The 27,953-nt window shown below is 38.2% G+C and overlaps 1 protein-coding gene across 2 annotated transcripts in view; it reads left to right on the top strand.

Annotated features, from left to right (window-relative positions):
• cebpz (CCAAT enhancer binding protein zeta) overlaps positions 1-27,953 on the top strand; it is a 166,103-nt gene that overhangs the window by 61,611 nt on the left and 76,539 nt on the right. For both annotated transcript variants that reach the window (XM_052098572.1, XM_052098571.1), the window contains exons 4-6: positions 13,803-13,953; positions 17,211-17,299; positions 17,799-17,852. In XM_052098572.1, the coding sequence (XP_051954532.1) occupies positions 13,803-13,953; positions 17,211-17,299; positions 17,799-17,852 (294 nt within the window). The remainder of the gene's footprint in view (positions 1-13,802; positions 13,954-17,210; positions 17,300-17,798; positions 17,853-27,953) is intronic.

Raw genomic sequence — 27,953 nt, 5'->3', positions numbered from 1 at the left:
TAGGTAGTCATTATTGTTTTGGCAGAAATTCAGGGGCAAAGGTTAATTTTTGGCTAATATTTACACCCCTAACGCTGATGATTGGGGCATTTTTATAGATCTTGAAGGTATGTTGCAAGCTGCTGGCACCCCTAATGATATAATATTGGGAGTAGACTTTAATCCATTGATGGATCATAGTGCAGCAAAAGTATTTAAGCCCCCTAGAGCAACATTTGACACTTCACAGGATGTGTAAAAAAATCTTGGTCTTACTGATATTTGTACACTTTTGAACCCATCTGGTAGGGACTTGTGTGTGTGTGTATAATATATATATATATATATATATATATATATATATATATATATATATGAGATTGAGATAGATATATAGATATACATACATATATACACACATACACTCACCTAAATGATTATTAGGAACACCATACTAACACTGTGTTTGACCCCCTTTCACCTTCAGAACTGCCTTAATTCTACGTGGCATTGATTCAACAAGGTGCTGAAAAATTTCTTTAGAAATGTTGGCCCATATTGATAGGATAGCATCTTGCAGTTGATGGAGATTTGTGGGATGCACATCCAGGGCACGAAGCTCCTGTTCCACCACATCCCAAAGATGCTCTATTGGGTTGAGATCTGGTGACTGTGGGGGTCATTTTACAGTGAACTCATTGTCATGTTCAAGAAACCAATTTGAAATGATTCAAGCTTTGTGACATGGTGCATTATCCTGCTGGAAGTAGCCATCAGAGGATGGGTACATGGTGGCCATAAAGGGATGGACCTGGTCAGAAACAATGCTCAGGTAGGCAGTGGCATTTAACGATGCCCAATTGGCACTAAGGGGCCTAAAATGTGCCAAGAAAACATCCCCCACACATTACACCACCACCACCAGCCTGCACAGTGGTAACAAGGCATGATGGATCCATGTTCTCATTCTGTTTACGCCAAATTCTGACTCTACCATCTGAATGTCTCAACAGAAATTGAGACTCATCAGACCAGGCAACATTTTTCCAGTCTTCAACTGTCCAATTTTGGTGAGCTCTTGCAAATTGTAGCCTCTTTTTCCTATTTGTAGTGGAGATGAGTGGTACCCGGTGGGGTCTTCTGCTGTTGTAGCCCATCCGCCTCAAGGTTGTGCGTGTTGTGGCTTCACAAATGCTTTGCTGCATACCTCGGTTGTAACGAGTGGTTATTTCAGGCAAAGTTGCTCTTCTATCAGCTTGAATCAGTCGGCCCATTCTCCTCTGACCTCTAGCATCAACAAGACATTTTCAGCCCACAGGACTGCCACATACTGGATGTTTTTCCTTTTCACACCATTCTTTGTAAACCCTAGAAATGGTTGTGCGTGAAAATCACAGTAACTGAGCAGATTGTGAAATACTCAGACCGGCCCGTCTGGCACCAACAACCATGCCACGCTCAAAATTGCTTAAATCACCTTTCTTTCCCATTCTGACATTCAGTTTGGAGTTCAGGAGATTGTCTTGACCAGGACCACACCCCTAAATGCATTGAAGCAACTGCCATGTGATTGGTTGATTAGATAATTGCATTAATGAGAAATTGAACAGGTGTTCCTAATAATCCTTTAGGTGAGTGTGTATGTGTGTTATATATATATATATATATATATATATATATATATATATATATATATATATATATATATATATATATATATATATATATATATATATATATATAATTCAGCTGTCCATAAGATTTATTCCAGAATAAATAGATTTTTTACATCTTAGTCCCTCATGTCCTCTGTTGTTGATTGCTCAATTGGAAACTTCTTCGTCTCAGATCATGCCATTGTGAGTTTAGATATGTTGCCACATATGAAGAAAAAGAAATCATATACAGCACTTTTTCCACATTTTGTTATGTTACAGCCTTATTCCAAAATGGATTAAATTCATTATTTTCCTCAAAATTCTACAAACAATACCCCATAATGACAACGTGAAAGAAGTTTTACATTGTCAAATTTATTAAAAATGAAAAAATTGCATGTATGCAAGTAATCACAGCCATGATTGGACATGATTTGGAAAGGCACACACCTGTCTATATAAGGTCCCACAGTTAACAGTGCATGTCAGAGCACAAACCAAGCCATGAATTCCTAGGAATTGTCTGTAAACCTCTGAGACAGGATTGTATTGAGGCACAGATCTGGGTAAGGGTACAGAAAAATTTCTACAGCATTGAAGGTCCCAATGAGCACAGTGGCCTCCAACATCCGTAAATGGAAGTTTTGAAGCACCAGGACTCTTCCTAGAGCTGGCCGCCCGGCCAAACTGAGCGATCAGGGGAGAAGAGCCTTGGCATCCTCTGACGAAGGATCTTCTCCCCTGATCGCTCAGTTTGGCCGGGAAGCCCCCCTGACTGAGCTCCAGTGCTCAGTTTGGCCGGGAAACCCCCCTGACTGAGCTCCAGTGTTTCTCTATTGAGAGAGGAGAACCTTCCAGAAGAACAACCATCTCTGCAGCACTCCACCAATCAGTCCTGTATGGTAGAGTGGCCAGACAGAAGCCAATCCTCAGTAAAAGGGACATGACAGCCCACCTGGAGTTTGCCAAAAGGCACCTGAAGGACTCTGACCATGAGAAACTAAATTCTCTGGTCTGATGAAAGAAAGATTGATCATGCTCAATGCAGCATCATGCTGTGGGGGATTTTTTTCAGCAGCAGGAACTGGAAGACTAGTCAGGATCGAGGGAAAGATGAATGCAGCAATGTACAGAGACGCCCTTGATGAAAACCTGCTCCAGAGTGCTCTGGACCTCAGACTTGGGCGAAGATTCATCTTCCAACAGGACAACGACCCCAAGCACACTTTCAAGATAACAAAGGAGTGGCTATGGGACAACTCTGTGAATGTTCTTGAGTGGCCCAGCCAGAGCCCAGACTTGAACCCGATTGAACATCTCTGGAGAGATCTGAAAATGGCTGTGCACCGACGCTCCCCATTTAACCTGATGGAGCTTGATAGGTCCTGCAAAGAAGAATGGGAGAAACTGCCCAAAAATAGGTTTGCCAAACTTGTAGTATCATAAACAAAAAGACTTGAGGCTGTAATTGGTGCCAAAGGTGCTTCAACAAAGTATTAAGAAAAAGATGTGAATACTTATGTACATTTGATTTTTTTTATTAGTTTTTTATTTGTAATAAATTTGCAAAGATTTCAAACAAACTTCATGTTGTCATTATGGGGTATTGTTTGTAGAATTGAGGAAAATAATGAATTTAATCCATTTTGGAATAAGGCTGTAACCAGTGGTTAAATTGGCTTTTGTTGGGAGGGGGGGCCCTAATTTACGGTGAATGGTCATCATTCAAAATCCAAGCCGTAAAATGACTTTTTACACCAAAGGGGCTCTTTTTCCGGTATTAATGTGTAAGTTAGGGTTGAGTAGTTATTCAAACAAAGACAAATACTTTACAATTCACTTATTTTATTATTATTTTTTTATCTTGAATGTTAACAGGCAGGCAATGGATTTCACCCTCGGAAAACTTAAGAAATGAACATGTTAGAAAATATTGCAAGCCAGAGACGAATATGTAAATGTATTTTTTATTTGTGCAATTTAGAAACGTTGAAGTCCCTTCGCACCTGTATGTTAATGTAACTCTTGCAGTAATTATTTATCATATTCATGCAGCCTGTGTTATTCTGTTGTGTGTTGAAAAACCATTGAGGAGAAACGCATCATGACAAGTTTTAGAAAGGAGGAAAAAAAAAAAAAGTAAACTCGTCTATACATTTTTTTAAATTATTATTCAAACTGAATAATAAATGAACAGGGAAGTAGAGTTGGCAAAATAAATGTATAATCTCTGCCTTTTATTGAGTTTTTACAATACAAGCAATACAATTCTTTAGGCAATTGCAGAATTGTCTCACTAGTCACAGATACACTTCAGAAAATTGAGTACACAAATATTTCTGGGCTTAAAAGTTACAAAAACCAAATAAATGCAGAACATTGTATCTCAAAAGCAACACAATTTGGAACCCCATGCACTACTTACGATGTGGCCCCTTAACCAAAATAGTTAAAAATATTAACCATTACACAATATTAAAATATTACACACCATCACCTTTACAAATTTGTTTCAGGATTTTACATGAGTAAATGTAACTGTTATATTTTGACACAATGTTTCAGTTTCATATAAATAATCTAAAGATAGAATGTAGACATCAACAGTGGCAGTTTAAAGTTTCAAGATCTGTTTAAGCTAGTATGTATTTTTCATAAATACATTAATTATTATTACTATTATTTAAGTCTAGCTCACTGACCTAACGATGGTAATGAGGAGCCTTTCCTTCGGTGTATAAAAATGTAATATTAGGTAACAAATGGGATAATAATGGGCCCATATAAGTACAGTTTCTGTAGATTTTGACATCAACAACAAAAATGTCACTTGATGCATGTTCATGTACTGAAAAATCATGAACAAAACTATGCAACATAAAAGGAAATGCAACTCAGGATACATTAAATACAGGTTATGTTTAATCTATGGCAGGTCGACACTTGATGTCCAATATAAAATCTGTCCTGAAGCAAAACCATTTGAGAAGCGCTGAGATAGTTACAGACATGAGCAGGATATATTCTATCGCTCTAGCCGTTAGCGGGTTTCCATGGTAACGTCGCTGTTATGCTTAGAATTGTGACAGTTTTCCCTTGATGGCTGTGGGCGGGGTGCTGAATCAGCGATTAATGCATTTATGATGTCCGATAATTCCATGTAGCCTGGGTGTCTCTGTGTAGTCTTGCTAATTATTCAGTTTCATATGCCATGTATTTGTCAGGAGTCAGGAGATTAAAAATAATTCAAGTGGAATAACAATATTTGGTGCTGAAGGAGACGGAGCTGTTGTGGACCCGGGTGCGCTCCGGTGCGCTCCGGCCCAATTTAACCTCTGGCTGTAACAACAAAATGTGGAAAAAGTGAAGCGCTGTGAATAATTTCCGGATGCACTGTATTTGTGTGCGTGCGTGTGTGTAAGGAGTGACGTGCACAAAATGGCGGACGTGACTCTCGTGGAGAGTGCGTCACTCGAGATTTCCGGCCTCAGAATATGGCCGCGAATATGGCCAGAGAGTAGCCGGTTTAATGCATTCTGCCCGTTTACCACGTGTCTCCGCTTGTGCGATAACTTGGGGACAAAGCAGAGCTTTATCACAAAGTTATATACTAGCCAAATGTTGGTGAGGGGTCGCGTTTGTGTGCGGTTAGTGCGACAGAGATGGAGAGAGAGTAAAGTGCCGGCACCGAAGCCGGTTTCGCGATCGTGGGAGAGAAGGCAGCTGTTAGTTTTTCACTGACGTATTGAACGTCCCTACGGCTGCTGATTCTCGGCAAGCTGGTGGTGAAATCAGCGACGTTTGTTGAAGAGGGAAGAGAAATCTTCCTTCACTTCAGGCAAATGGATGAAGACGCGGATTGCTTGCCGGTCTCCTTCAGATCCGTTAAAGTGTTCGGTGGAACACAGCGTAATCTCAACTCATCCAGCGAGATAGAGGTTGTTTGGCCACAGTTTCAAGTCGTACGTTACTACTTTGTGCAACGAGGCTACACCTGAGAGCAGTGATGAGCTGCGTCTACGCACGGCAAGCAAAGTCTCTGGAATATCCAGAAGGATCTCAGAGGTATTTATACTTCAGATGACATCATGGCTGAGGGGCATTCTGTAGTGCACCTCATCCAACAAGGGTTGAGAATTCGATCATTTAGAATTTCACACATGGTTGTTAAATGAGCAAGGCTTCGTGGGATTTGTAATCTGTTTTTATCAGTAAGATTTATGACTGTGTTTGTTGGCCTCAGTCAGGCTTTATGACTGTGTTAGGCCTGCCTTTGTCTTGTATCTGAATACATGAGGTCCAACATGATGCAGAAAGGCATTTGAAATGGTAGAATGGGATTAAGATTTTGGAAATGTTCACCTTTTTTGGGAATACTTTTATTGGATAGATTAAGTAACTTTTATAGACGGCCGGTAGCAGTGGTACAAATAACTGGATTAATTTCAGATTATTTTACTCTAGATAGGGGCACCCAGTAGGGTTGCCCTCTTTCCCCATTATTGTTCTGTCTTGCTCCGGAACCATTAACAGGGGCGATAAGAAGGGAAGGTGATTTTCCATGGGTGATGCCTGGAGGTATGGCGCATAAGCTTTTGCTTTACACTGATATTTTGTTATTAGTCTCCGACCCCATTAGATCTTGACCTTGCCTACACATAATTATTCATTCCTTTTCTAAATTCTCAGGATACTGTCAATTAGTCTAATAATCTCTAATTATTTACAGCTGTGCCACCTTCCCTGTACTATTTTTGGGAGTAGCCTCCCCCCAATCGACAGATACTCAGGAGAGGTGATTGAAGCTTCAATGTATTCCTCCTTGCTAATTCAGAGTCGGGGGTGACAGAGCTTTAACTAATATCAAAAGATTTGAAGGAAGGCATGTTGGCTAGGATTCTACAAAATTTTAAGTCTGTATCTAGAGATGCAAGGGTGTGCTTTATCCAATTCAAGATTTTACATAGATTCTAATGGACCCCTCTAGATTGTATAGGCTTGGTCTTACAGACACACCCACCTGCTGGCGATGACAATCAGAAGATGGAGATACAACCAATGTTTTTTGGTGGTGTGATAATATCCAAGAATTTTGGTTGAGGGTTCAGAGTTTTATGTGACGTTTTGGGCACTCAAATTTAATTATGCCCCAGACTCTGTATTTTGGACAATGGGGCGGTCATAAAGATGGAGGATAAATGCATAGAAAATTGGGTTCTGACCAGTGTTCTAATTGGTAGGCAGGTTATTTTAACGGGATGGAAGTCGGATGGAGCGCCCTCATTTCCGGAGTGGTGTGCTAAGATGGGAGGGTGGGAGCTTTCGAGGAGGTGTGAAGAAGGCTTGGGTTTTGGGATTTGTTTGATTGGAAATGGGGCAGTTATTTTGCGTTTTTGGGGGTCTCTCGGGGAGGGGCTGTGGAGAGGGAAGATTAGTTTTAATTATGTATAATTTTATATATATATATATATATATATATATATATAGAATTTTGATGATTGGATTTGGTGATTGGGGAGGGGGATAGGTAGTAGTTGGGGTTGGCATCAATTCTTTTTGGGTATGATGTGACAAGCTTTGCACACCTGGATTTGGAGATTTTCTGATGTTCGTCTTTTGAAGATCCTCTCAAGCTCTTTCAGGTTGAATGAAGACCGTCGGTTGATAGCCATTTTCAGGTCTTTCCAGAGATGTTCGATTGGGTTCATGGCTCTAGCTGGGCCACTCAAGGACATTCAGAGTTGTCCCTTAGCCACTCTTGCATTGTCTTATCTGTGTGCTAATAGGTCATTGTCCTGTTGGAAGGTGAACCTTCGGCCAGTCTGAGGTCCTGAGCACTCTGGACCAGGTTTTTATTAAGGATATCTGTATTTTTCTGCATTTAGCATTCCTTCAACCCTAACCTATCCCCCAGTCCCTGCCACTGAAAAACACTAAAACCTACAACCACCATGCTTCACCGTTGGGATGATATTGCATAGGTGATGAGTGATGCCTAGTTTCCTCCAGACATGACACTTGGTGTTTTGGCCAAACAGTTCAATCTTTGTTTCATCAGACCATAGAATCTTGTTTCTCACAGTCTGAGAGTCCTTTTAGATGCTATTTTGTGTCTTGCACTGAGGAGAGGCTTCCGTCTGGCCACTTTGCCAAAGAAACCTAGATCAGTGGAGTGTTGCAGTGAGGGTTGTCCTTCAAGTTTCTCCCATCTCCACACATGATCACTGGAGCTCAACCAGAGTGACCATTGGGTTCTTGGTCACCTCGGTTACACCTTGTCCTAACCAGAAGTGACACGATAAAATTCCAGCGACAAGCAATCTATCTGTCCGCACTAGGTGCGTCCCGACACCGTGATTTTCATATACTAAAATGAGGATATCTGGCAATAAAATGTAGAAAAGAGAGCAATTAAAGACTGAATAGTACGTTTATTGAACACAACTAATTTTCACATATGCGCTATAACGCTTTCAATGGCAAGGCCTGAGGTGATAAATACAAAATCACACACATACACAAGGAAAAGCTACTTCTATGAATCCCATACATATTCAGTCTGTTGTGATTGTTCACGTGGTACTCCGGTTATTTTGCCGATCTCCAGGGAAGCCGAGAATGTTAGATTGATCGTGTGTGTGTGAGAGAGAGAGCACCGACTGAAAAGAACCAGATCTTATCTCAACATTCAGTAGATGTTTGACACCCTCAGCCAAGTTGTTCTGAATCGTCTAGTGTGACCGTCTAAGGTCCTCCATGGTTGCGCGGTTACTCCCTTCAATCCGGGTGGCAGAGGACAATCTCAGTTGCCTCCGCTTCTGAGACTGTCAATCCGCAGATCTTATCACTTGGCTCACTGTGCATGACACCACAGAGACTCACAGCATGAGGAGACTCTGCGATCCACGCAAAACTTACCATGTGCCCTAGTGAGAGCGACAACCCCTAATCGTGACCACGAGGAGGTTACCCCATTTGACCCGACCCTTCCTAGCAACCGGGCCAATTTGTTTGTTTAGGAGACCTGGCTGGTGTCACTCAGCACACCCTGGATTCAAACTCATGTCTCCAGGGGTGGTAGTCAAATTGCTGACTTTTTGCTGGTCCAGATTGCTGCCTTTGACTGCTGTTTGCAAACGTGAATATATAACACAATTCCTCTGCATTTATTGATTGCCAGTCCCATTAAAGAATTGATTTTAAAATTTTGCTTTTTGTTTTCTAGTCTTTTACATGGACTGGTGCCTTATTTTTCTTACCTATTGTGTATAAACTGAGGCTGTCAATTTATGAAACATTTTTAACTAATTAATTGTACAGTTTTCTGTGATTTTAATTGTGATTTAAATTATTGTACATGATACATTACAACAAACATTAAAGAATCATCATGAATATATGTACTTTATACTGTGTCTGAAATTGGTTAATCATTTATTTTAATTATTTAAATATGTAAAATGATTTATTTTTTTGCAGATAGAGTTGGAAAATTTTTTACAGGTATTAATTTTTAATACAAGCAGGGTTGGAAAGAGTACTGAAAAATCCTACTCAAGTAACCGTAAAAGAGTAGCTCATTTAAAAGTACTCATGAGTATTGAGTACGGAGTTGCAAAACCTATGCCCCATTATAATGAACACTGTATGCCAACTTTTAAAATACATCCCTTAGTTAGATATACATCAATTACACAAGTTTTCAATACACTGATAACCATTTTAAATCATAATGTATTGAACCAAATAGATTAAAATCAGTTTGTGTATGGCCTAAATTTCCCTTAATTGTTGCCGACAGAGTTATTGTTGTGCAAAAACATGTTCAAAACATTGCAAAAATGCTAAATAAGCAGGATCGCTTGGCATGTCATGTCCTACACAATAAAGGAGGTAGAGCAGGCATGGGGAAGTTGTTTGGTACAGAGGCTACATCACACTTAAAAAGGAATAAACCCAAAAATGAAAATTCTCATCATTTACTCACCCTCATGCCATCTTGAATGTGTATTACTTTTTTTTTTCTTCACCTTAGTCTGTTGATGGACTACACTCTTGAAATGGTATACATAGACTATCAGTAGCCAACAAAAGCCTTCATCAGCCAATTAGCAAGGACAATTGCATTATGTGCACTTCTGCAGATAATCCATGATGGACTTCAAAGACATTAGTCATTTATCTTACTGTTCATACAAAATCTTTGTTTAAACACTGTCCCTTAACACTTACTTAGTTTAATAATTTGAATCCATGACTTGCATTATACATCATTAATATTGGCATTATATCCATGATGTTAGCCAGAGGGAAACTGGTACCCACAGCGAGTCTGGTTTCTCCCAAGGTTATTTTTCTCAGATTAACCAACATCTTATGGAGTTTTGTGCTCCTTGCCACATTCGCCTTCGGCTTGCTCACTGGAGTTATAAATACAATTATTATTTAATTTAAACACAATTCACAATCGTATTTTATCAAACTACACAATGATGACTTATAGACATTACAGTTTTATCTTCTGTTAAAGCCTGATCCTCTTTTCTCCTGCATCCCATTTCTCTGGATCGTCTTTGAGATGTTTCTACACTTTGTTAGGTAGTTAATTTGTCCCTGTAGGGAAAATAGGTTTGCAGCATAATCACAGACATCATAAATCAGGATTGGCATATATAAACAACATATACAGTGAAGATATATGTATATAAGTAAATAATGAATGCCCAGACCAGCTGGTCATCAGTTAACGACTATTAAAAGAAGAATTTAAAATGTAATTGCTTCAGGGTTAAAAGATAATTTGAACCCGTTTTTCATTCAACAGGGAGCACAATACCATCGGCCAGATGCCAGAAATTCAAAAGCAGAGGCCAAAGGATGCCTCTCGTCACTCACAATATTATTCTCCTCATTTAACACACACTTTATAAATACTTTCTAAACTTGGTAACGTAATCCCTAATGACTTGCCATTGTTACCACTTTCCATGTTACCACTTTCCATACTGATTTCTTCTGTACCTTGGTAGCATTACCATACCAACAAATAATACAGAATGTCGTAACACTTTCAATAAAAGCACCATAAAACATCAAAAGCATTCTGTTGTGGACATTAAAGGAGAGTAATTTGATTGGAGTCCACCTTTGAATTGATTGGACATTATTTGGAAAGGCACATGTCTATATAAAGTCTCACAGCTGTAAATTTATATCAGAGGAAAAAACAAAGCCATGAGTTCAACGGAACTGCCTGCAGAGCTCAGAGACCGAATTGTGTCGAGGCACAGATCTGGGGAAGACTACAAAATATTTTGGTTGCATTGAACATTCCCAAGAGCACGTCTTAATGGAAGATGTTTGGAACAACCAGGACTCTTCCTAGAGCTGGCCGCCTGGCCAAACTGAGCAATCAGAAGAGAAGGGCCTTGGGGAAGATAAGTGACCAAGAACCCAATGGTCTCACTGGTTGAGCTCCAGAGATCATGTGTGGAGATGGGAGAAACTTGCAGAAGGACAACTATCTATGCAACACTCCACTGATCAAGGCTTTATGGTAGAGTAGCCAGACGTAAGCCTCTCCTCAGTGCAAGACACAAAAAAGCACCTTAATGACTCTAAGGGTTAATTAGGGACTGGTCAGGTTTGAAGGAAAGCTGAACACAGCAAAATACATAGATATCCTTAATGAAATCCTGGCCCAGTGTGCTTAAGACGGCAGACTGGGCCGAAGGTTCACCTTGCAACAGGACAATGACCGTAAGCACACAGCCAAGATAACGCAAGTGTGGCTTAGGGACAAGTCTGTGAATGTTCTTGAGTAGCCCAGCCAGAGCCCGGACTTGAACCAAATCGAACATCTGAATATCAGTGTTGACAACTTAGTTTCTAGATTTAGCGACTTTTCAGACCTCTTTAGCGACTTTTATTCAAAAAAGCTACTAGCGACAGATCTAGCAACTTTTTGAACAAACCTTAGCTACTGCCGTAGAAGAAAGTCACCAATACTGCCCCGCGAGCGTGTGGTCTTGCTTTCCTGCCTCGACTCTGAGGCACACCTCTCTCTGCATCTACTCTGTTCAGTGAGACTGACAGAGAGAGAGGTGAGAAGGCGGAGCAGCACAATCAGTTGACCGCATGGCAGCTGACATGGACTCGAATGAGCTGCGCATGTGCAAACAGCGTTGTCAAGGACCAATCAAAAATCTCTATTGTTTGCTCCCCTTTAGTTTTTTGTAAATATGCAGAGTTTTTTCTAAAAATTAACATAGATTTTTGTAAATATGCTCATAATGGTTTGTTATGGCTGAACGCTGTGTGAGAGAAAGGATAAAGTTACCTTCACTTCTAACTTTGAGTGATTGATAGATATAGGTAATTAATAGGGTATTACAGTATGTACGGTAAGCACAGAGAAGCAAACACATGTAAAGGGCGGACACTATGCAAAATGCAAATGAGACGCGGTGCCATCATGAATGTTAGTTAGCGTATGACGTCAAGTGACATTTAGCGACTTTTCGAGCAGGCTTTAGCTACTTTCCATTGAAATTAGTTGGCAACACTGCTGAAAATGGCTGTTTACTGACAGTCCCCAATCCAACGTGACAGAGCTTGAGAGGATCTGCAAAGAAGGATGGCAGAAAATCGCCAAATCCAGGTGTGCAAAGCTTGTCAAATCATTCCCAAAAAGACTTGAGGCTGTATTGCCAAAGGTGCTTCAACTAAGTACTGAATTAAGGGTCTAAATACTTATTTCAGTGTGACATTACATTTTTTAAGTCCTCAAAGTGGTTTTTGCTTTGTCTTTTTGGGATATGGTGTGATTGTGAATTGATGTGAATTAAAAAAATAAATAATTATAATACCATTTTAGCATAAGGCTGCAACATAACAAATGTGAAAAAATTAAGGGGTCTGAATACTTTGTTATATTTACATGTGTCTACATAATTGTATTCAGAAACAAAAGCTAGACTACATGTTTAGGAGGGAGATGTGAGTGAATCCTGTTGACTCCTGTGGCAGAAAACACTCTTGGCTGGGACAGACATTGAAGGGACAGCTATGTGTGAGATTAGGATATCGACTCTCATTCGTCTTCCAACATAGGAGAGGGTTCTGGTCCGGGTCCATGTGGTGATCTTTGTCATATATCCCCAGCTCTGTAGGTCAGCTAAGCATGTTTGACTAGTATTCCTCGCAAAAAAAAAATGCAATTGACAGCCATTATCACTTGGCCACTTTTGCTTCTGCAACACCAGATGAAGATTCTGCCTCTGACTTTGAGCTCACATTTTTGACATTCTGAGCATTATTGACATTGACATTATCTTGACATTTATTTTGCAAATATTGCATTTTACTATATCAGTGCCCACTTTTGTGAATATTGTCCATGCAGGGCTTGTTGTCCGTGGCGTGATTCACGCTAACTGTTTAGCGCCTGCAGCAAATAATATGAGGTGGCTACAGTCAGATTTATGAAGAAAGAAAATTATACTATGCTTATTTATTTAAATATGAATAGTATTTGTGATTAAAACAATTATTTAAACTACAATAATTCCAATATTATCACACTTTCTTAATGGAAAAACCTTTAATTATTTTTTATTGTTTAATAATGACTAGTCAGTTGTTGAATGACTAGTCGACCGTTTTGCACATCCCTAGAACACACCCATAGATAATGTTATACATTTTATCAGTAAGGTGTCCACAGCTGTTATGAAGTGTTCCTTTAAGTTTGGTACTGGCAAAACATTTCCTGCCAACAACATTTGTCTGTTGGGGTCTTAAGGAAGCCCTGTATAATTTGGCTGGCTTTAGGTTCACCTGATCAGACGTGTTTCTTACAGCAGCCAAAGATGTCCGTCTGAATGTGTATGTCTGTAGTCGTGGTGCTTTTAAAGGGGATGAATTTAAAGACATAACCCTCCAAAAGTTTTACTGTGCAATTAGGCAAACGGCAAATAATTAGAGCACAACAGGTAAAACATTTACATATCATGTAATTAATGTTGTTTTTTATTTTATTTTTTTATTTACAGGCTAGGAACTGTTGTTTTTGGGATTTGTTTTCCACTTCATGTGGGCTAGGCCTCATTGCTTACTGTATCTGTAGTTTGTTGTTTTATTTTTGTTCTTAAAATGTCTCTGCAGGACAGGGAGGCAGAGACATTTCAGGACCTGAAAGAGGACATGGATGATGATGGTAAGATGAATAATGCTGACAAAGTTGGAGAACTGCAGAGTAAGAAACCTGGCCAGAGGAAGCCCACTGCATCATGGGTACATCACCAAAACATGGAAGGTGAGCATTTAATATTATACCACAGTTAGTCCTCTAATCCAATTGGACAAATGGAGCTCCAAGAGTTCTGATATATGTTTAGTATAACCGTTTTTGAGTCACATATGACAAGAAAGGCTGTTAGACACAAAGACGCATGTTTTAAGAAATGCACTTAATGGGGGCCTGGGTAGCTAAGCGAGTAAAGACGCTGACTACCACCCCTGGAGTCACAAGTTTGAATCCAGGGCATGCTGAGTGACACCAGCCAGGTCTCCCAAGCAACCAAATATATGTACTCCACCACCTGGATTGAGGCGAGTCTCTACGCCACAACGAGACCACGAAAACTTAATGCGCATATGGAATTGGACATTCCAAATTGGGGAGATAAGGGGAGAAAAAAAACATAATATATATATATATTGAGGGGGGGAAAAGTATTTGATCCCCTGCTGATTTTGTACGTTTGCCCGCTGATAAAGAAATGATCAGTCTATAATTTTAATGTTAGGTTAATTTGAACAGTGAGAGACAGAAAAACAACAAAAAATAAAAAATTTTAGAAATTGAATTGCATTTTGGCCAACCAAACTTTCGGTGTGTGTATATATGTGTGTGTGTATATGTATGTGTGTGTGTGTGTATATATATATATATATTTCTTTGTCAGTTCGAACCTGTCTGGCCATTCTCTTTTGATTTATACTTCTGCTTCAAATCTATAGCATAGGCTCTGTGTGGTGGCCAACTCATTGGTTTGCATTTATTGTTGCGTTGGTGTGTCTGCGTCATTCTGTGAGTACACAGCCAAAACGCTAACTATAAATAATCTAAAGCAATGTAATTCCTGGATTAAATAAACTAAAGCAATATAATTCCTGGATTCAAAAGTATAAAATTATTTTAGAATCAAAAACAACTCCAAATTACAATATGGTTTCAGCTCTTCGGGCTTGAACCCGAAATTAGTTTTGTAGACAAAACCTTGAACAATTCATTATGTGATCATGCTGAAATGTAGGCACATATTAACTATAAATTTTGCCTGTATTGCAAGGAGAAAATAAATGAGGAAATTACTGTACGCTTGCTCTTGACTCAATAATAAATCAATATGTTGGAATGCCCTCGTTCCGTGCTGAAAAAAAAATCGTATTAATGAATAACTACTCACTGAGTAACACAAAGTGAGTGTTGTTTTAAAGACTTATTGCTTATATACATATAATGCGTATAGGCAATATAAACAACTCTTACCAGGTGCTTTTTAACTGATATATTATTTACTGTACACCAAACTTATGGTCAAAATATCATACAGATCAGAAAGTTTGCGAGTTGAATACAATACATATTTCACTCGCATATCAAAATAATATCAAGTAAAAACCAGGAGAACAAAGCTTTGAGTTTATAAGCTGTAAACTAATCTTTTCAAATTTTTCCTGTAACTCTTGTTACAGAATATTAAAACAGAAGATGCTCCCGATTAAGACAATTGCATTAATGGTCCCGATTCCAAAAACAGTGTGAGATGATGCACAGGTCTTAAAATAATCTTGGATAAATTGTGACTACCTCCTATATCACCTGGGGGTGGTCTCTCTGGTTACAAAGTGGACCAATCACAGCTATTGTGGTCTACATCGAAGCAACGCACATTTACAGTTTTGAAGAGGTGCACATCAGGCCACAGCTTAGGATACACTAACCACCTTAACTAAGTGTTGCCTACACCGTAGGCTTGACAAAGTCCAAATCAGCCTTTAGCAGACGTCCCGAGGACTCCTAAATCCCTAAGAGTGAATCACAAACAATCCAAAGCATGGCTGCTTTCGTCAGTCCATGTCGCAGTCGAGTCAATGTACTAGAATATTACACTCAGAAAATAATTAATCCTATTTTTAAGATTTAACATTTCAATTTCATAAATTTCCATCAAATTGAAATATGTAATATTTAACTAAATTTAATTTAATATAAATTATATGACAAAAATATGACAAGCTGACAAGATTATCTCTTCACATTATCTCAAAAACGCTCACTTTCACCTGAACCAGTTTCAAAAGTAAAACCGCCCTAGAGAGACCCAGTGTGCATGTTAGAGACTGAGAAGGACCTGGCTGTTCAGCAAACTGCAGCCATGTATATTAGAGGCTTAACAGCAGTCGAGTTGAGCAGTTGAGATTTAAAACTTTTAAAAATGTTAACATGTACATATTTAAATAATTAAAATAAATTATGATTATCAAAATTCTTGCAAGTTCTTGAGAAAGTATAAAGGAAATATATTTGATATTTATTAAATTTTTGTTGGAATGTATCCTGTACCATGATAAACCATGGTTACTCACAGAAAACTGTGCGATTTCATTTAAAACATTTTTAGTTGTTCCCACTGCCCTATTTTTTCCACAAAGAGCTTTTCAATGCAAAGAAGTGTAATACTCGTAAATGGCCAACTAAGTCACCTGACAATTAAACATGCATTTCACATGCTGAAGACCAGACTGACTTTAGACAGCTACAGTGAAGTCCTGGCAAAGCCTCCCTTGAAGGCAAACCAAGAATCAGATGATGTACATGGGTTCCAAACTTTGGAAATTATCATTTCATTATAATTTTGCTAAATTATCATTTGGTTTTATTATTAGTTTGTCCAATTACTTTTGAGCCCCTAAAAATGAAAGGGCTATGCATAGAAAGTGCTGTAAAACTAAACCGTTGATCAAATTTAAACATAAATACCCTCAAATTAAAGTTTTTAGTATGTGTGTGTATTAATGTAAATATGAGAGCTTTCAAAATTAACATGCTAATACATGCAATTAATTTAAAACATAACCGCATTCATTTTTCTTAGTTGCGATTAACTCATTTACTCATATGACAGTAGATTTTGGCATTTTATTCAGCTCTGTGTAAGTTCTAAACACTGGTTGGAATAACCTACATTTCTGTCTGAAAGTTACTTTTATCTTCTTTATAAAAAAAGCTCCTACTCTTACACAAGTCTTTTTGCTAAGAAATTTAATTCACTTAAGCCAAAGTTTAAGACTATTCTTAAGAGCATTTTGGGCCAGCAAAAAAATAAAATAAAAAAAATTCTTTACCATTGAGTCCTGTTTATTTCTGACATAAAAATGGTTAAAGATAAAATGTATAATTTTTTTTTTGAGGCCAGTGAAAATCTTGGTACCAATTTTGTAGATCAATCCTGAATTATGATTGATCTACCCCCCCTTCTTTATTGACATACCTCTCTTTTTTAGGTGATCAAAGGAAGGAGGCATATGACCCCATCCACAGAAACCCTTCATACTGTGGTGCTGATAACACAACCCTGTGGGAATTGCAGAAGGTACAGCGAATTTGTCTCAGAGACTTTGACTCGGACTCATTGTCACAGTGATCTGATGCCTTTTTTATTTCTAATTAATTTAAAATTTTCTTTAAGTGTAGTTTCCATTAGTTTTTACTCTCAATATTAGTTTGATTTAATTTTTTCAGTGTTTTCTAGTTTAAATTTGGTTTTTCAGTGCATTTAGTTTTGAACTTTAGTTTTAGTATGTTAGGGTTGCCAAAGTTAATGTTTAACCAATGTCATTTAAATGTTTACTGCGCTTAACTTTTCTTATAATCGTCTAGTGTTGTCACTATATAGTGGCATTTACATTTTTATAAAGTCAAGTGTAAAGTTTCAGATTTCATGATATAATGTGTATCTAAAACTAAAATTAATTTCAAATTTATTTGTAATTATTATTTTAGTTCATTTTTTGTCTTATTTAAGTATATAAAATATTTTTTTAGTTTTGATTTTAGTTTTTATTAATAACAGTGTCATGTTCGTCTTTCAGCTGTCTCATCATTTTCATCCCTCCGTGGCTCTCTTTGCTAAGACTATATTGCAGGTAACAACATTTCCATTTTTAAATTCAAAGATATATTCCTGGTTCAATACAAGTTAAGCTCAATCAACAGCATTTGTTGCATAATATTGATTGCTACTGAAATAATTTTGACTCGTCCCTCCTTTTCCTAAAAAAAGAAAGAAGCATACATTTAGATTACAGTGAGGCACTCACAATCAGTGTTCCCATGCATACTGGAAAAACTGGAATTTTGGGGGGACCACATGATCAGCTGGATAAGTTGGCTGCATAGATCGATTCTCCTCACCCCTAGTACTGTTTATTTGGTCGGTAAATTCCCTTTTTATTAATTTAGTTGAATTTAGCTCCTTTTGTGACAGGATGGCTGAATCAAACAAAAAGTCCTTGTCTAATGCTTCGAAGAGCAATAGAAATCAGACCGATATGTAAGCCATTGCAGAGTCAGTTTTGGAGAGGCAGCGTGACTACTTTGAATCCTGCTTTGACCAACTTCAACAGATGGGAAAAGATACGGAAAGGAAATTGTGAGATATCCAGATCCATTTAATGACCTTGTCTGAGAGCATTGTCACCATAAATGCGGAGATGGGGAAAATATGGTCGGATGTCAAGGACAATTCAAAGTTGCTAGCTAGCCAGCCAAGATGCGATGTTACAACATGTGCCGTTTAAGCTAGTGGACATGGAGGACGGGAGCCGAATTGTGCAACATTCGCGTCATGTGCTTGACAGAAGGACTGGAAGGGTCTCGTGCCGACCAGTTCCTGACACAGTCACTCCCTAAGTGGTTCCCTTCCCTTGGCAACCTCCAGGGCAAAATATTTCACACTCATAGAGTGTATAATGACAACAAGCGAGTGAACACTCGCACAATAATTTTCAACGTCCTTGGATTATTTTGGTGTACTTTTTAATGCAATTTATTCACTGCATGCACATGTATTTAAGCTGTCAAGTGGTGATTTATACAGCTCTGGAAAAATTAAGAGAACACTGCAAAATTATCAGTTTTTCTGGATTTACTAGTTATATGTATGTATGTCAATTTTTTTTATTCTATAAAGTACTGACAACATTTCACCCAAATTCTAACTTCATTTATGTCATTCATTTATTTGCAGAGAATGACAACTGGTCAAAAATAACAAAGTATGCTGTGTTCAGACCTCAAATAATGCAACGAAAACAAGTTCATATTCAATTTTAAACAACACAATACTAATATTTTAACTTGGGAAGAGTTCAGAAATCTATATTTTGTGGAATAACCCTGATTTTCAATCGCAGCCTTCACTTATTTCGCAGATTTCACTTATAAATCAGTCTTTCACATTACTGTTGCACAATCACAGATCCTCCACCTGGTCCTGTAATGGTTAGATGGAGACCTGAAGAGGCCTTCAAGCCACAGTGTCTCGCACTCAATGTGAAATTTGATGGAAGTTCGATGATGATCTTGGGGTGTTTCAGCAAGTCTGGAATTGGGCAGATTCGTCTTTGTGAAGGATGCATGAATCAAGCCATGTACAAGGTTATCCTGGAAGAAAAGTTGCTTCCTTCTGCTCTGACAATGTTCCCCAACTCTGAGGATTGGTTTTTACAGCAGGACAATGCTTCATGCTACACAGCCAGGTCAATCAAGGTGTGGATGGAGGACCACCGGATCAAGACCCTGTCATGGCCAGCCCAATCTCCAGACCTAAACCCCATTAAAAACTTTGGAATATGATCAAGAGGAAGATGGATGGCCACAAGCCATCAAACAAAGCCGAGCTGCTTGAATTTTTGCACCAGGAGTAGCATAAAGTCACCCAACAGCAATGTGAAAGACTGGTAGATATCATGCCAAGACTCATGAAAGCTGTGATTGAAAAGCAGGGTTATTCCACCAAATATTGATTTCTGAACTCTTCCCAAGTTAACCCTCTGGGGTTACCGACGCGTCCTGGACGTGCCGACGCGTCCTGCTGGATATTTTCGTCACTAAAGTGGAAACAACTTAAAATATTATGTCATTTTTGGGTATACAGATAAGTGTAAGGCATCATTGGAAACTATAAAGGGTCTACTTTTATTTGTGTACACTCACAATAACAACAAAACCTTGTGCTTTTGTAAAATAAAGAAAATAAAAAGGGTGAGCTATCAGACGTCTCTGTGTTCACGAGCATATTTCTGAAACGCGTCACAAAAATGAACTGAAACTCTGCAAATACTTATCACACAAACATGAAACATATGTCTAAAGAAAGCTTAAAATGTCTACTTTTAAATAAAACTATTCAAATTTAAAACAAATATTCTCATGCAATGTAATCTGTATGAAACAAAGCGATGTACAGTTTCTTCTGGCTTAACTCATTAAAGCTAATGTGATCACACCCACCAGCAGAGCGCGCCATTCATACGCTAATGTGCTGAGACGTCAATGCAAATGGTGCACGCCCCCGCCGGTGAGGTTTAATGTAAACACAACTCAACTTTTCTGCGTGTTTGTAACGATACACAGGCGATGAATCTCCTGGATAGTAAGGACGAGTTAACATTTTCCTCTGAAGAAGAGCGGGACTCCGATGAACATTTGTATTTTGAAGAGAGACTTTATCCAGCCGAGGATACAATTTCGGACGAGTAAGTAATTTAGTTTTACTTACATTAGTTGACATGCTATTTTATATAAACATGTACATATTTTACTAGTGGGACTGTTTCCAGGCTTGCCAGCCAGGATTCAGAGTATTGCTATTTGAAATATATCCTTATAAGCATGTTTTAGTTACATTTAAATGCTGTTTCGGCTAAAGCAGGTATTTAAATTGTATGCTGTATGATATACACTCACCTAAAGGATTATTAGGAACACCATACTAATACTGTGTTTGACCCCCTTTCGCCTTCAGAACTGCCTTAATTCTACGTGGCATTGATTCAACAAGGTGCTGAAAGCATTCTTTAGAAATGTTGGCCCATATTGATAGGATAGCATCTTGCAGTTGATGGAGATTTGAGGGATGCACATCCAGGGCACGAAGCTCCCATTCCACCACATCCCAAAAATGCTCTATTGGGTTGAGATCTGGTGACTGTGGGGGCCATTTTAGTATAGTGAACTCATTGTCATGTTCAAGAAACCAATTTGAAATGATTCGAGCTTTGTGACATGGTGCATTATCCTGCTGGAAGTAGCCATCAGAGGATGGGTACATGGTGGCCATAAAGGGATGGACCTGGTCAGAAACAATGCTCAGGTAGGCCGTGGCATTTAAACGATGCCCAATTGGCTCTAAGGGGCCTAAAGTGTGCCAAGAAAACATCCCCCCACACCATTACACCACCACCACCAGTCTGCACAGTGGTAACAAGGCATGATGGATCCATGTTCTCATTCTGTTTACGCCAAATTCTGACTCTACCATCTGAATGTCTCAACAGAAATCGAGACTCATCAGACCAGGCAACATTTTTCCAGTCTTCAACTGTCCAATTTTTGTGAGCTCTTGCAAATTGTAGCCTCTTTTTCCTATTTGTAGTGGAGATGAGTGGTTCCCGGTGGGGTCTTCTGCTGTTGTAGCCCATCCGCCTCAAGGTTGTGTGTGTTGTGGCTTCACAAATGCTTTGCTGCATACCCCGGTTGTAACGAGTGGTTATTTCAGGCAAAGTTGCTCTTCTATCAGCTTGAATCAGTCGGCCCATTCTCCTCTGACCTCTAGCAACAAGGCATTTTCGCCCACAGGACTGCCGCATACTGGATGTTTTTCCCTTTTCACACCATTCTTAGTAAACCCTAAAAATGGTTGTGCGTGAAAATCCCAGTAACTGAGCAGATTGTGAAATACTCAGACCGGCCCGTCTGGCACCAACAACCATGCCACGCTCAAAATTACTTGAATCACCTTTATTTCCCATTCTGACATTCAGTTTGGAGTTCAGGAGATTGTCTTGACCAGGACCACACCCCTAAATGCATTGAAGCAACTGCCATGTGATTGGTTGATTAGATAATTGCATTAATGAGAACTTGAACAGGTGTTCCTAATAATCCTTTAGGTGAGTGTAAATATGATATAAAAATAATATGAATGTTTAAATTATATTTTAACTAGCGTTTATGCTGCCTCATCAACAAAGCTTGTGCTTGCAAATATGTGTTCAGGTTAAATGAGTAAAATGCCTTTTAAATATGCCCATATTAGAAAATCAGCCTATTATAATGATTTCTGAAGGGGCTTGAGACAATGCAGTAATGATGCTGAAAATTCAGCTTTGATCGCAAATTGCATTTTACAACATATTCTTTATAGAAAACTGTTCTTTTAAATTGTAAAAAGAGTTCACACAATGGTTTTACTGTTTTTTGGATCAAATAAATGCATTCTTGGTGAGCAGAAGAGACTTCTTTTAAATGGTAGTGTAGGTATAAAATCTTTATGTAAAGAAAATATATAGTCAGATTACTTTAACTTAAAACTTGATTTTGATCATTAAGTCTCCTCACATTCATTCTCTTTCTGTCACATTCCTCATTGATAGGTCCAGGGGAGGGGTCATTTGTCTCTTCAGGTGTGAAACACAATCCATATTCATGATCGTTCACGCCTCCTCGCATATGACCTTTCAACACTAAAATTGTCTTACAAAAGTTAAATTACTATATTGTTTTGTATGAATGAGTGATCAGGATGATTTTCACATAATTTTGTAGCAAAAACTCTAGGCTACAAGATCCAGTTCTCAAAAGTCTTGTGGACAAATATTTATTATGTGTTATATGGCCTTATTTCAATGACTTAAAATTTTTTGTTTTTTCAAAAACCATTAGTTTTTCATAACCATTTAGCCATTAATATTAATATGCAACTGAAAAAAGCACAAATGTCAAGGCATGTCAAAACTTCTCCAGGGCTCAAAACACCCTCAGACCCCAGAACGTTAGTATTGTGTTTAAAAATGAATTTGAACTTGTTTTCTGTGCATTATTCGAGGTCTGAAAACCTTTTTGTTATTTGACCAGTTGTCATGTTCTGCAAATAAATGCTCTAATTGACAATATTTTTATTTGAAATTTGGGAGGATTGTTGTCAGTACTTTATAGAATAAAACTAAAATGTAAATTTTACTCAAACACATACCGATAAATAGTAATTCCAGAGAAACTGATCATTTTGCAGTGGTCTCTAATTTTTTCCAGAGCTGTATGTCTAATATCGCTTGGAAGCTCCACCATGGTACTAGTAAACTCACATAGTTATCGATCCTCAGATTTGTCAAATTGTGGTCCAAGAACAATGGTACGAAATGCAGTTTATTTCTTGGCCTGTTTTTTACCTATTTATATTGTCTCATTCTGGTGAGATTTTTCTAAATTTGAATATTTGATATTACAGTTTGATATCAACGGTTTTGTTAATCTGTTAACCTCTTCCCAATCCTGTAAAATTAGCCTAAAACGCCTAATCAAGGCATACCCAAAGTAAATTTAAAGCTGTTCTTGAACCGTTTGGAGTACATGCATGGTTTTGGTCACATTTGAAAGGGGACACTCTGTTTTTTCCCCAGCAGTCAGAATTACTGTAAGTGCTACTGATTCTGAGTAATAGAAGTTTGAACACAATGAAATAGAAGTTTTTTTTTTCCGCCTGAAAATTTTTTTGCATACAGATGCCTGCAGATGACTATAACTTGTAGCTATTAGCTTGAGAACACAATGGGATCACAGCATGAAGCCTTACCTAGTCCAAGTTCAAATTTTAGAACAATACCATAAAAAATGAATATTTTACACATGTTTTTCTAAGGGTACACCCAGGCGTTTTACAAAAGTGCCTTTTGGATACTCCAAAAGGACCCTTTGGTAACCTAGGACAAAAAGGCTCCTACTTTTGAACGCTTCAACGTACAGTCATAATTTTGGGCTCTAATGAAAGATGACACTTAGAGCTATCATATTCCATATCCAGATCCACTATTAGTTTTGCTGACACAGAGTAACTGATGCATAAACACATTAGAGTGCCTTTTCCCTTCTTGAAACTAAATGTTGTGCATATAAAAGAGTCAAAACTAGTGCTATGGTGGACAATTTGTTTATATAAAAAATACACAACAAACTATTTACATGAATTTTTACACAAAGTATTTACAAACCATTATAAAATTGTACATGTTTCTAGCAACATGCCAGTCATTGTAGCAGTCACATTTGGGTACAAAGCACAAAGGCAGAACACAGGAAGAGTACTTCACTGGTGTCTTTGCATGACACTGCCTGCACTTCAGACGACCAGCGGTGCAAGATTTGGTGACGTGCAACGGCCTGTGATCTGCTCTATACGGGTCTGGCTGTGGAGTGAGACCCCAACTCTGCCATGCTCCTCAGCAAGGGTCTCTCTGAAAGCCCTCCTCTCTTGATGAGGTGCTGTCCTGCTGCTCCACTTTATGTGGCCGCTTGCTGAGTGGGGGAGAATAAATGTAATTTACAAAGCTAGACACAACTTTTCCATCTTTTCTGTATTATATATATATATATATATATATATATATATATATATATATATATATATATATAGTTTTTCTTTTCGAGTGTGTAAATATGCATTATTGTATGTATATTTACTGTAAATACTGTATACTTTGCCAATGTACTATGGAACAAAGAGATGGGCCTACACCTCCCCCCATCAATTCAGCATTGTAACAAATAGATGGGCCTACACCTCCCCCACCTCCCCGCATTGTAACAAAGAGACTCTCAAACACAACATATATTCTTATTTTCAACTTATATTTATTGATTTATTTATATATATATATTTCGCGTCCATTTATATATATATATTTACAGTAAATATACAAAACATCTATATAGCATGTCAATAGATCTGAAACAAACAATGAACTAAAACCTCACACACGCACATACAAATACAAAAAACACGCACAAACGGTTCAAACACTCACTGAGGAAACACACGACAAAGGGTAATTACAAAATGTGTTCATTATTCAAACTAAAGCTTATTTATGCGGAATATACAGTAATATATGTTATAAAACACAAGAAAACACTTACTTGTCCAGAGCCATGTCTCATCTCTCCATATTTCCTCTGCCTCCAAATCATCCATATTGTTTTCAGAAATTTCATCTCCAAACTCAGAATTTTGACAATGAATGCCTTTTTATATCACATCCTGGGGTGAAAATCCTGTTTTTCGCGTCCGTTTCACCATATTTAAATCGACAAATGTGTAAACAGTTCCAAAACAGCTCTCCAATATTTTTACGCGCAGACCTGACATACTCTGTAATGGCAAGGCAATTTTGCGCACACACATTACAGAACCATCCTGTAATCTTCCGACTGAAGCTGCATATCACTGTTTTCAGAATTTCATTGGCTATACGATGCGTCAGTCATTTCCACTCTTCGATGTAATTGGTTTGATCAGTAAACAAAGGAATGTGGGTATGCCCTTACATTCGACACAGACTGTGGTTGGGTATTGAAGGCTTTGGATAGGACATGGAAGCTCCTATTGGGTCAAATGAGGTGTCAATCGAAAGGTCAGAGTGCGTGCTTCCATTTTGATACCGGATATAGGAAATGTTTACATCTGAACTGAAGTTATTACCGATAATACGTGAAAGATTAGGCACAGCTGCCAGGTGCTTTGAAATGATGCAACAAGAGTCTGTGGATATTTATTGATGTAATAATGTGATTTGGACTAAACATTTTACTTGATTTGATCGTTTGGACATTTGACAATGAAACGACACCGTTTTTGTCGGGAAGTTATGGCTCAGTGGGCTACTTTGAGGCGTCATAGGTGAGTTGCCTAAATTTTGTTATTGTTTGTTTATATGTTGGTGGTCTGACAAAGATATAGATTGTACCTGCTGTTGTGATTGTATCTTAAAAAGGTTTACATCGTTCGAATCACGAGTATCTCAGCTTTCCAAATATATGTATTATGTTTACTTTTTTTTTTTTTTGGAGTTTTATCTTTCAAAAACATAAACCTCTGAAACACACCATGGGTCGAGTTCGCCACGTCGGACCAATAAGGTGTTAAGATGCTGGGTTGGAGTTAAGTCTTTTCTGCCCATACCCATAAATGGTCACGGATCAGTAAGATTTGAATGTTTCTTTTATTTATCTTTGTCATTAGGTTTTGTATTGTCGTTTTTTTCTTTCACTTTTCACATTGATGTATTAGTGTTACCGGGAAAACTCATTGGTCTTTGTAATATTTTGTCACACCTTGGGAAACGCTCACAGTGCTTAGCAATGTCTGGCGAGGAGAGGGTAATTTCATTATACCTTAGAGACCATATATGCAACTTCAGTGAATGTGGCTGTTGGCAATATATTGTCATATTTAGATTGTCGGTGGCTGCTGTGAGAACAGTTGATGATAATCATGGGTGAACTATCTATTCTAGCATGGAATTGCGATGGGATGAACGTACCACATAAACAGACCAGCATCTTTGCTCTGGCAGAAAAAAAAATATCTTGCGCTTTTTTTTTATAGATCTTGAATGGTTGTTGCAAATCACTGGCACCCCTCATGATATAATATCGGAAGGAGACTTTAATCTTTTGATGGACTCAGTCTTTGATCACAGTGAAGCAAAAGTGTTCAAGCCCGTTAGAAGAACATTGACACTTCATAGGATGTGTAAAAACCTTGGTCTATACATTTTATGTATACATCAGTCCATAGAATTTACTCTAGAATATTTTTTTTTTTAAAAGTCCCTCATTTCATCAGTTGCTGATCGCTCAATTGGAAACATTTTAGTCTCGGATCACACCCTGGTGTGTTTAGAGGTGTTGACACAGATGGAGAAAAGGAATTCATATAGTTGGTGCTTGGATGTATACCCTTTGCAAAATCCTGAATTCCAACAAATGTTAAAGGCTGAAATCAATGTCTGTATGGAGACCAACTGGTCCTCAGAATCCTCTGTGGGCATGGCTTGTGAGGCAATTAAGGCAGTTCTTATGGGCCGGATCATACAGTATACCTCATTCACCAAAAAATTCAAAGCACAAGAAATCGTGGAATTGGAGGGGAATATAAAAAATGCAGAGACCAAGCTGAAGCACAGAATGTCATCTAATGGCCTCAGGGAATTGACCCATTTGAAATGTATATAATACTATTTTGTTGCGGAAGGTGGAGTTTTGGCTATTCAGGGCAAGACAGTCATATTTTGAGTCAGGGGACAAGGCAGAAAACGTCTAGCTTGATATATAATATATATAAATATAATATAAGTCTTTTTTTTTTTTACCATTCCCTCAGTGAAATCTGCTGGTGGTGAAATATGTACATCAGCCATTGATATTAATAATGCTTTTAAAGAATTCTATTTTGATGTATATAGTTCCACATCTTTGTCTACTGATGAGGATATTAGAAACTTTGTGGAACCAATAGAACTTCCTAAACCGATGACTGCGCAAAAAAAGTCTCTTGATTCAGAGATAACCTTCGGGGAGCTTGTCGAGGTAATTAAGGCCTTGACTACAGGTAAGTCTTCAGAGCCAGATGGCTTTGCCACTGAATTTAAGCAACAGAACTGGCTCCACTTTTGCTAGATGTTTATTTGGAATCATTAAAGAATGGTAAGCTTCCACCAAACATGACACGAGCCCAGATCAGTCTGATTCTTAAAGACAGAGATCCAAGTGAGTGTAAGAGTTAATATGTAACAAAGAAAAACACACCATATATACATTGAATCAAAATGTAACCCCACCCTGACCCCCAACGAACACCCCTGTAGAATATAAGAATGCACACACACCAAAAAGAAAACAAAAAAGAAAATATAATAAATATAAATGATTAAAACTAAACTTCTCTCTCCACAGCCCTTCCCCACGAGTCCCCCAAAAATGCTAATTACCCCATTTCCTATCAAACAAATCCCACAACCCCAGCCTTCTACTTGACACCTACTCTAAAGCTGCCACCCTCCCCATCTCTGCACACCACTCCGGAAATGAGGGTGCTCCATCCGACTTCCATCCTCTTAAAATAACCTGCCTACCAATCATAACACTGATCAGAACCCAATTTTCTATGTGTTTATCCCCCATGTCGA

The sequence above is a fragment of the Xyrauchen texanus genome, chromosome 30 (genome assembly GCF_025860055.1).
Source record: "Xyrauchen texanus isolate HMW12.3.18 chromosome 30, RBS_HiC_50CHRs, whole genome shotgun sequence".
Taxonomy (NCBI): domain Eukaryota; kingdom Metazoa; phylum Chordata; class Actinopteri; order Cypriniformes; family Catostomidae; genus Xyrauchen; species Xyrauchen texanus.
The sequence above is the reverse complement of the archived record's forward strand: the minus strand, read 5'-3'. Positions and strand labels throughout refer to the sequence as shown.